Source organism: Mustela putorius, unplaced genomic scaffold (genome assembly GCF_011764305.1).
Source record: "Mustela putorius furo isolate JIRA1106 unplaced genomic scaffold, ASM1176430v1.1 tig00000129_pilon_pilon_pilon, whole genome shotgun sequence".
Taxonomy (NCBI): domain Eukaryota; kingdom Metazoa; phylum Chordata; class Mammalia; order Carnivora; family Mustelidae; genus Mustela; species Mustela putorius.
In genome coordinates, this window is record NW_025421290.1 from 53,669,199 (window position 1) to 53,680,513 (window position 11,315).

The window sequence follows — 11,315 nt, forward strand, 5'->3', positions numbered from 1 at the left end:
ATTTGTATGAGGAAGTCAGGCGTACTTTGTCCCCTTCCTCCTCAACCCACCAACAAAGCCGTCCCTTCTCATGGTTTCTGACACAGGCAGGATGTGGGTTCTCACACTGTGTCTTGCACAGTAATACACAACCGTGTCCTCAGGCCTCAGACTTCTCAGTTCCATGTAGGCCATGTTTGTGGATGTGTCTGCTGTAAGCGTGACTCTAGCCTGGTATTTCTGTGCAATATTTGTGGCACCATCTTCAGGGTCAATTTGTCCCATCCACTCAAGCCCTCGTTCTGGAGCCTGTCGCACCCAGTGCATATAGTAGTTAGTGAATGTGTATCCAGATGCCTTGCAGGAGACCTTCACAGATGCTCCAGGATTCCTCACCTCAGCCCCAGACTGTAACAGATGGACCTGGGCGTACACACCTGTGGAGAGAGAGCAGGTGGGGATGAATTCATCTTTGATTGGCCTTTTTCTCCTCCTCAGCCCAGAGAGTGGGAGTCACTTACCTGTAGCCAGGGCCACCAAGAAGAGGTTTATCCAGCTCCAGGTCATGGTGACAGGCTGTGCTCTCAGAGGATTCTGTAGTGGAGGGTGCAGTTGTTGGGTGATGCTCTCAGTAAACAGATATTCCCCTACTTACCATGATGCAGCTTGGACTATTTGCATATTCATAAGCAATAGTATTTCATACTCAAGACCAGACCCATCAAAAGAAGCAGATAGACATCACAGGGACTCAGTCATATGGTGAGGACACATATCCTAATCCTTGTTGAGAACATGGGTACCCTGCAGTTCCCTGAATTGTGTTTAGACAGAGCTTCTCCACTGAATTAAAAAAAGCCCAGGAAATGCTCCTCATGCAACCTCACCTTGGAATGACAGAGAGACACCCTGAATCTGTTCTTGGCTCTGCTATCTGAATAACTTACTCGTGGATTGGTGTGTCTTCAAAATACTGCACCCATGAGCTTATACGTGCATTCATTCCTCCATCTCTTTAAAATTAAAACATCTAAAAGTCCTGGGATATTATCTTCTTCAAATATGCTTCTCATTGCCTTGAGTTTGGTAAATACAATAGAACAGGATATCTACACACCCTTTAGCTTTCCATATCCTACTTATATGTTACATTGTTTTCTGCAGAAGAAAACCCTGGATTCTGAGAGGAAAGATGTCCCCAGAGCCCTGGGTACCCGTTCCTGGGTCAGCAGCTCTGTGCTGGTTGGTCCTGAGCACCCCATGCAGTCCAGACCCTGTCCTGCAGGGAGGATGCTGTCCTGGCTCATGGAGTATTTACTGCAGTGTTTCTACTCCAATATTACATGGCAAAGGGAAGCAGGACATGTCACCCCACATATGCCTCTGTAATTAAAAGTACTTGAGATAGCCCATGCACCCTTTCAGGTTCCCATCACCCTGAACCTGAAGATAAGTGTCAAATGGGAAAGGCTCCCTCTCTGTACCAGAACGAGAGAGATGTCCTTAGCACCAGAATTAGGACTTTAAGAACCTGGATGCTTTACAAACAAACCTTATTTCTTTCCAAATTTATTTCCACAAACCCATGCTTCTTTTTATTATAATTCTTCACAAATTTACTGTTGATATTTCCAAAGGTTTAAGAGTTTTCTGCTTTCCTCACATCTTTGTGTCTTACATTTGTATGACTCTTATTGCACTGCTAGGTATTTACACGAAAGGTACAGATGTAGTGAAAAGAAGGGGAATATGCACCCCAATGTTCATAACAGCAATGTCCACAGTGGAAAGACTCGAGATGTTTGTATAAAGAAGATGTGGTCCATGTATATAATGGGATATTACTTAGCCATCAGAAAGTATGAATATCCAACTTTTGTATCAACATGGATGGGACTGGAGAAGATTATACTGTGTGAAATAAGTCAAGCAGAGAGAGTCAATTATTGTATGGTTTAACTCACTTGTGGAACATCATGAATGTCATGGTGGACATTAGGAGAAAGAATGTACAAGTGAAGGGGTGTGGATTGGAAAGGGTGATGAACCATGAGAGGCTGTGGACTTCGGGAAACATTCTGAGGGTTTTAGACAGGAGCGGGTTAAGGGGATGGCTCAGCCTGATGATGGGCATGAAGGAGGCCCAGTATGGAGGATCCAGGATTTGTAGGGTCCTTGTCCTCTACCTTGTATCACCATTGTCTCTGAGTGTCCCTTTCTTGTCCTCAAAAAGATCTGCATTCTGTAGCCCCTCAGTTTTAATCCCTTCCTGTGTCTGTGGTGTAAGTTTTCTTCTGTGAGGAGGGGCACTATTCCCAATATGAGGCCTTACCCTCCTGATGCACCCTTCCCAAAGTCTCCACGTCCTCGTCCCATCACATGTTAGGTTTCACATTGGGAAATTATATCACATGGAAATTATATCAGCAACTGAAGGATCAGGTAGTTATGATGGAAGGCTTCTCCCATACAGCACCTCAATCTAAGCACTCTCATGGACACACTGGAATCTTCTGGTCTCTGTGTGCACACAGCAAACACAAGACCTTCAAAACCAGCTGGTGATCTTGGGGACTGGAGAAATTTCACCTGAGATCTTGGGTAAGCTCTCTTCCTACTTCTAATAGTTTTATTAACATCATGTTCTTAGGTATTTCCATTCCCATTGTCCAGGGACTCTATTTATCCCTTATACCTATTGGTCACTTATTTTCTCTTTCACTAATTTTTATGGGTCTTGAAGGAATTGGTCATCAGTCTTTATACTCCAATAATTCATTACTTACAACCATAAGGCTCATTCCTTCATCTTCTACTATACAAATGGGAAGCCTTATTAGAAAGACTAATTCTTTGCCTTTGACTTGGCAGAGCCATCACAAATTTTCAACTGACCCACGGTAAAATCCCTGATTTACTGTTTTTTCTTGGGATTATTAAAGCATTTTTAATAAATTTGTTTATTTTTTTAAATTTCTTTTCAGTGTTCCAGAGTTCATCATTTATGCACCACACCCAGTGCTCCATGCAATATGTGCCCTCTGTAATACCGACCACCAGCTTCACCCAACCTCCCATCCTCCTCCTCTCCAAAACCCTCAGTTTATTTTTCAGAGTCCACAATCTCTCATCATTTGTCTCCCCCTTCATTTTCCCCCAACACACTTCTCACAATTTCCCCATGTCCTCTGTATTATTCCTTATGCTCCACAAATAGATGAAACCATATGATAATCAACTCTCTCTGCTTGACTTATTTTACTCAGCAAATCTCCTCCAGTACTGTCCATGTTGGTACAAAAGTTGGGTATTCATCCTTTCTGAAGGAGGCATAATATTCCATAGTGTATATGGACCACATCTTCCTTATCCATCCATCCGTTGTAGGGCATCTTGATTCTTTCCACAGTTGGGGGACTGTGGCCATTGCTATGACTATGAACATTGGGGTACAGATGGCCCTTCTTTACACTACATCAGTATCTTTGTTGTAAATACCCAGTAGGGCAATTGTAGGGTCATTGGGAAGCTTTATTTTTAATTCCCAAAGAATCTCCACACTGTTTTCCAACGTGGCTGAAACAACTTGGATTCCCACTAACAGTGTGAGAGGGTTCCCCTTTCTCCACATCCCCTCCAACACATGTTGTTTCCTGTCTTGCTAATTTTGGCCATTCTAACTGGTGTAAGGTGGTATCTCAATGTGGTTTTAATTTGAATCTCCCTGATGGCTAGTGAGGATGAACTTTTCTTCATGCATCTGATAGCCATTTGTATGTCTTCTTTGGAGAAGTGTCTGTTCATGCCTTCTGACCATTTTTTCGACGTGATTATCTGCTTTGTGTGTGTTGAGTTTGAGTTCTTTATAGATCTTGGGTATCAGTCCTTTGTCTAATGTCATTTGTGACTATCTTCTCCCATTCCATGGGTTGCCTCTTTGTTTTGTTGACTGTTTCCTTTGATGTGCAGAAGGTTTTTATATTGACAATGTCCCAAGTGTTCATTTTCTCTTTTGTTTCCTTTGCCTTTGGAGACATATCCTGAAAGATGTTGCAGTGGCTGATGTTGAAGACATTACTGCCTAAGTTCTCTTCTATAATTTTTTTTTTTAATTTTTTATTTTTTATAAACATATATTTTTATCCCCAGGGGTACAGGTCTGTGAATCACCAGGTTTACACACTTCACAGCACTCACCAAAGCAAATACCCTCCCCAATGTCCATAATCCCACCCCCTTCTCCCAAACCCCCTCCCCCCAGCAACCCTCAGTTTGTTTTGTGAGATTAAGAGTCACTTATGGTTTGTCTCCCTCCCAATCACATCTTGTTTCATTGATTCTTCTCCTACCCACTTAAGCCCCCATGTTGCATCACCACTTCCTCATATCAGGGAGATCATATGATAGTTGTCTTTCTCTGCTTGACTTATTTCACTAAGCATGATAGATTCCTGCCTCACATTGAGGCCTATTATCCATTTCAAGTTTATCTTTGTGTACTGTGTAAGAGAATGGCCAAGTTTCATTCTTCTGCACTTAGCTTTCCAATTTTTCCAGCGCCATTTATTGAAGAGACTGTCTTTTTTCCACTAGATATTTTTTCCTGCTTTGTCAGAGATTATTTGATCATAGAGTTGCAGGTCCATTACTGGGGTCTCTGTTTTACTGGTCTGTGTCTGTGTTCGGCCAGTACCATGCTGTATTTGTGACAATAAGTTTGTAGTATATCTTGAAATCAGGAAACGTGATGCCTCCAGTTTGGTTTTTCTTTTTCAACATTACCTTATCAATTCCGTGTGTTTTCTGGTTCCATACAAATTTTAGGATTGTTTGTTCCTGCACAAAGTAATGAAAAAGCATTCCTTGCTCATGGATCGGAAGAATAAACATTGTTAAAATGTCCAGAACAATCTGTACTTTCAGTGCCATCCTGATGAAAATTCCACCAGCATTTTTCAAAACAAGGACTTTGAATGACACACTCAATCAGACTGATTTCTTATATTATGCTTTAAATTATTTTAATTTAAATTCAGTTCAGTTAACACAGAGTGCATTACCGGTTTCAGAGGTAGATTTAGTGATTCATCAGTTGCCTATAATAGCTAGTGCTCATTCCATGAATTGCCCTCTTTAATGCCCTTTGGCCAGTTACCTCATCCCCCACAGCCATCCCTCGTTTAAACAAAAAATTTTGAAGATAATTCCAGGATTTGGATTGGGAAAAGTTCATCCTAGAATTATAGCTTCATTTATTTATTTTCTCACAACATTATCTGCTTAAATTCTTTTTTAAAATTATGTTCAATTAACCACCATATAGTACATCATTAGTTTTTGATGTAGTGCTCAACAATTCATTATTTGTGTATAACACCCACTGCTCCTCCCAGCATGTGCCCTCCTTACCACCCGTCCCCAAGTTACCCCATCCCCTGACCCACACCCCTCCAAGACTCTGTCTGTTCCACAGAGAAACATATTGATTTCTTGTTTGATTTATTTGGGGCTTTCTCTTTTCTTTATGATAAATCTAGGCAGAGGTTTCTCGATTTTATTTTATTTTTTCCAAAGTACTACACCTTGTTTTCTTTGATCTGTTCTGCTGTTCTTGGTTTTTATATCATTTATTTCTGCTCTAGTCTTTAGTATTTCCTTCCTTCTGCTGTATTTAGCTTCAGTCACTGCACTTTCTCTAGATCCTTTAAGTGTAATGTTAGGTGGTGTCTTTTAGATTTTTCTTGCTTCTTGAGGTCTGTATGCTTTGTATTTCTGTATGCTTTGTATTTCTGTTTTTGGAACCATCTTTGCTGTGGAAAAATTAAGTAAGAGAAAGTTATGAAGGTTTTATATTCTTTTGTATGTTTGTGTGTGTGTGTGTGTGTGTGTGTGTAATATTCAGGCTCTACAACTACACCACACCTGGTGGGGTTTCACTGCTTTCTGATGTTGTCACTAACATTGATGCTATGAGGATTGTTTAAGACAGTGATACCCCCCTCCAAAGACCATGTCTTCTTCTTATTATTTTTTTAGAATGTACAACTGTTTAATATAATTACATGAACTTCACGATGTATTAAATATCAACAATAAAAATTTACTTTTTATTTATTTTCAGCATAACAGTATTCATTATTTTTGCTTTACTTTGGATTATTGATGCCTTTATGGCTTCATGTCCAGCATGCAATATATGCTTTTTATATCAAGTGTGCACATTGATCTGGGTGGACATGTGATGCATACTGAGTGCCCCTGGGATTCCTGTAAAGGTTCAGTTGATGGGCATCAGGATATTTGTGATTCATTGATATTAAGGGACAGGAATAAACAACATGAGTGAATCTGTATTTTGTGCATTTTAATATATTTTTTTCCCATTAGAACAAATTTTCGAAGTCATATAGTGAAGAGGTAAGCACAGAATCATGTGTGCAGAGAGGGCCCTGAAGGAAAGTGTTCTCTGGAGAAGAATCACCAGATGCTGACCAGAAACTTGTCCAAAACCTCCATCTGCATCTTCTCCTGGGCTTAAAGACAGAATCGGTGAGGAGTGTGCACCCTCTGGTGGTCCCTATCCTCTCCTACAGTGAGGTTTCTGTCTGGGCTCACACTGATGTCCCTCGCTGTGTCATTGCACAGTAATACATGGCTGTGTCCTTGGCTCTCATGATGTTCATCTACCGATACAGCGTGTTCTTGCCATTGTCTCTGGAGATGCTGAATTGTACAGAGTCTGTGTAGCTTTTGCAACTTCCATCATTGCTAATCCATGTGACCCACTGCAGCCACTTCCCTGGAGCCCAGTGGACCCAGCTCATGTGGTAACTGCTGAAGGTGAATCCAGAGCCTGCATAGGAGAGTCTCAAGATCCCCCAGCCAGGCTTCACCGTGTATTTCCCAGACTCCACCAGCTGCACCTCACACTGGACACCTGAGGACACAAGACATCCTGCTCAGGAAATTGTTGCAGCTCCACCGTTTCTCCCACTCGTATCCACTCTCATACTCAAGGTCGCTTGTTCACCATGAATTACTGTTTAAAATAGCAACAAGGAAAACCCAGCGAAGCACAAAGTCCATAGTGAGTTGTCTGTGTCTTTTTTTGATTACTGATTGAAACACCTGGAAATCCTGGTACTGGGGTTACTCTCCAAGCTGCATGGTCAGGGCTGGGCCGTTTTAATCAGTAGAGAGAAGGCCCTATTTGCATGTTCTCTGAGTATATATCAAATTTTCCAGGTAGCACCCTCATGACGGCAGTGACCTAGAGTAGTTGTGAGGGTCCTGAGGGAGTTTGGTCACCATGATATCTTTGAGGAAACTGTATTCTTTTATTTTATGATTTTGGTAGAGAAACTGCTTAACACACATTATATTCCTTTTTTCACTATGCACCCCATCATTGTGATGTAGGTACCCATTTTACCAGTATTTTACAGGTGGGTATGTATACAATGCAGCACAGAATGGTTGTGTGAATTTCCAGGTGAGCACAGCAGGTGAAGTTGAGCCCCAGTGTCTGAGTCTGTGCTCCTCACTATGGGAACTATTTGCTCCCTTGAACCTCCTGCAGACAGAGCTGAACATGAGATTAGCAGGCATCCTCACTTTCCAGAATTCCCAGTAGACTTATGTGTGGCAACCAGGTATTTTTTTTCTTTTCAGCATAACAGTATTCATGGTTTTTGCACCACACCCAGTGCTCCATGCAATCCGTGCCCTCTCTAATACCTACCACCTGGTTACCCCAATCTCCCAACCCCTGCCCCTTCAAAACCATCAGATGGTTTTTCAGAGTCCATAGTCTTTCATGGTTCACATCCACTTCCAATTTCCCTCAAGTCCCTTCTCTCCATCTCCCCTTGTCCTCCATGCTATTTGTTATGCTCCATGGGTGAATGGATAAGGAAGATGTGGTCCATATACACTATGGAGTATTATGCCTCCATCAGGAAGGATCACTACCCAACTCTTGTAGCAATATGGATGGGACTGGAAGAGATTATGCTGAGTGAGATAAGTCAAGCAGAGAGAGTCAATTATCCTATGGTTTCACTTATTTGTGGAGCAACCAGGTCTTTCTGTCACAAAACTTGGAGACACTGAGAAGCCTTGACAGAAACTCACAGAGCTTGTGAGACGCTGTGGGTTATTGACAACCACAAGGGACATTTATACCTGTTCTCTCTGTACACATCCATGGAAAACTTTAAATAAAGATAAAAGAATGGAATTATTATTTAAACAATTAACATAAGAACATTTGAGATCAGAACGCATGCTGTTAGTTAAAGACAGTTCTTCATTTCTGAAATGGAGATCATTGTATTTGTATGCTCATATTTATTGTCATGATGATATCAATTATATTTATCCCAGTGCTTCACCCTTGGCAAGTTTGGTTTTTGTCATTTTGATGGCTTATTCCAAAAATGGAGGACTCTTTTGTATTTCCACAGATTTACAAACTGTTTACTGTGTTTCTGTGTGGGAGAAGTTAACAGAGCATTTAGCTGGAAACCATCAAGAGGAGACCAGCCATCAACCAAACCTCTTGTCTTGGATCATGAGCTTCATGGTTCTTGAGTCAGAAGGATTGTGAGTGCACCCTGTTGGTCCCAGTGCACCAGCAGCTGTCACAGGCCCTTGCAGAGATACAGGGATTCCTCTTTTCCCTTCCCCATTTATACAATATGCAAGGAGTTACCCTCTCAGCATAACCACTATGGATTGTACTATTGGTAGGATATGTCCTCATACTTACTTCCTTTACTTGAGCTCCACACTCTGCTCATAGGCAACACTATCCAATATTTATTTTATTCAGATGTGGGCAGGAATGTTGGATCAAGTCCCTATGATCTATCAGGTGCTCTTAAGCCTCTGAAGTTTTTCCCTACTGAGGGTGAATTCATAGGTTCTATTTTATGGGAAAGGTCTCCTCTCTCAGTAAGGCGAGGGTCAGCTTCTTTTCCTGGGAGGAATAGTGCTAAAAACCACTTCTGTATATGCTTCCAAATATAAGATGTGAATCACTAATGAAATTTCCATTGGTCTGAGAATTGTCTTCAGCATGTATTGGATTTTAGTCATTCTGTCAGGTATGAGGTGACATCTTTCCATGGTTTTGATTTGTGCTTCCCTGATGATGGTTAAAGTTCAGCATCTTTTCATGTACCTGATAACCATCTGGATGTCTTAATTCAATAAGTGTTTATTCCTTCCTTTCTTCTGACCATTTCTTAATTGTATTATTTGCATGTTGAGTGTGGGAAAGTCTTTATAGATTATGGATATTAAACTTTATCAGATACGTTTTTTTTTTCAGATATCTTCTCCCATTTGTGATTCATATGTGGAATTTATGACGAAAAACAAATGAACATAAGTGAAGTAGGAAAAGAAAAAAATGAAGGAGGGAAACAACCATAAGTGACTCTTAATAATAGAGAACAAACCGCAGGTTTTTGGAGGGAGACGAGTGAGGATTGGGAAGAAGGATGATGAGCTTGAAAGAAGGCACCAGTTTTGATGAACACTAGGTGTTGTATGTAATGATGAATCACTGAATTATACTCCAGAAGCCAATATTACACTGTGTGGTAACTAATAAAATTTATATTAAATATAAAATAAGAAAAATGCGCAGGTACTGGAATACATGTGTGGTGTCCGACAGTGAGGACTGGGGAACAACACATCGTAAACATGCATTCTCAAACTTGGGCTTGTTCCTGCGGAGGAATGGGCGGTGCAAGGAAAGGCCAGCTGTCACTTGTCCATGCTTCACGAGTTCTCAGATGCACCGCTGTGAACCAGCCTGGCCCAGGAGCTCAGGACGACCACACTTGGGCAGGATGTGGGATGAAAGGTGTTTGGACAGCTGCCAGTGAAGTGTGAGCACAGATGAGTTAGGAAAATCAAACCCATATGGCACCACACAGAGAGTCATGACTGTTTTTGTTAATTATGTCAGGGAGAAAATGGATAAATGCAAGGAGTTGAGTCTCTTTACTCTAGATCCCAATGAATATCCCTTTGGGACATAATTAATCTATTTCTACCTAAATTAGAGCAAACGTTGAAATTATTATGAAACTATAAAACCATTCACTAAACATATGAGCATAAATTTTCTCTGTTAGTTGTTAAAAATGCTTACCTTTAATTGCTTATTTTAGAAAAAAAAACACATAATATGTAGAATCTTAAATATTTGAAATGCAATGGTGACATGCATATACACCACATGATTTCACACTGAAGCATCTCCAACAGAGTCTCATTTCTTCCACCAACCCTGACATGTGGACCAGCCCGGCATTGGTCAGGGCCTCAGGACTGGACCTTAGTCTTGCCCCTCATAGGATTCATCTGCATCTTTCCAAGAGCTTGCTGGTGGTACTGGTTTAACTGAGTAGAGTTGAGATACATAGAGTATGTTAATGTTTACTGGTTGGGTTGTTCTATTCTTCTGTCACATACAAAGGACATAAACAGAAGGCAACTATACAAAAGTTAAAATAAAGCAAATGAATAGTCAAGAAGCAAAATTTAAAAATAGGCAAGTAACTCCCTAACCCTACAAGCTATAAAACTTTGAACAGTGTGGAGATTCCTCAAGAAATTAAAAATAGAACTTCCTTATGACCCTGCCATTGCACTCCTGGGTATTTACCCCAAAGATACAGATGTAGGCAAAAGAAGGGTCATCTGTACCCCAATGTTTATAGCAGCAATGGTCACAGTCACCAAACTGTGGAAAGAACCAAGATGCCGTACAACAGACGAATGGATAAGGAAGATGTGGTCCATATACACTATGGAGTATGATGCCTCCATCAGAAAGGATGAATACCCAACTTTTGTAGCAACATGGATGGGACTGGAAGAGATTATGCTGAGTGAAATCAGTTAAGCAGAGAGAGTCAATTATATGGTTTCCCTTATTTGTGGAGCATAACAAATAGTGTGGAGGACATGGGGAGTTAGAGAGGAGAAGGGAGTTGGGAGAAATTGGAAGGGGAGGTGAGTCATGAGAGACTATGGACTCTAAAACACAATCTGAGGGATTTGAAGTGTCAGAGGTTGGGAGGTCGGGATACCAGGTGGTGGGTATTATAGAGGGAATGGATTGCATGGAGCACTGGGTGTGATGCAAAAATAATGAATACTGTTATGCTGAAAATAAATAAATAAATAAATAAATAAAAAGAGACATGTCTCCAAAGGCAGAGGAAACAAAAGCAAAAATGAACATTTGTGGGGGAGGAGTCAAGATGGCAGAGAAGTAGCAGGCTGAGACTACGTCAGCTAGCCGGAGATCAGCT

The 11,315-nt window shown here is 41.0% G+C and overlaps 2 gene segments (V, D, J or C); both read right to left on the minus strand.

The window, feature by feature from the left end:
• Nucleotides 1–594, minus strand: LOC123390496. The segment is given in 2 exon segments: nucleotides 1–416; nucleotides 501–594. Coding segments are annotated over 2 exon segments (447 nt in total).
• A 6,068-nt stretch (nucleotides 595–6,662) lies between these two features.
• On the minus strand, nucleotides 6,663–7,065 carry LOC123390502. The segment is given in 2 exon segments: nucleotides 6,663–6,916; nucleotides 7,020–7,065. Coding segments are annotated over 2 exon segments (300 nt in total).
• Between the last annotated feature and the right edge of the window lie 4,250 nt (nucleotides 7,066–11,315).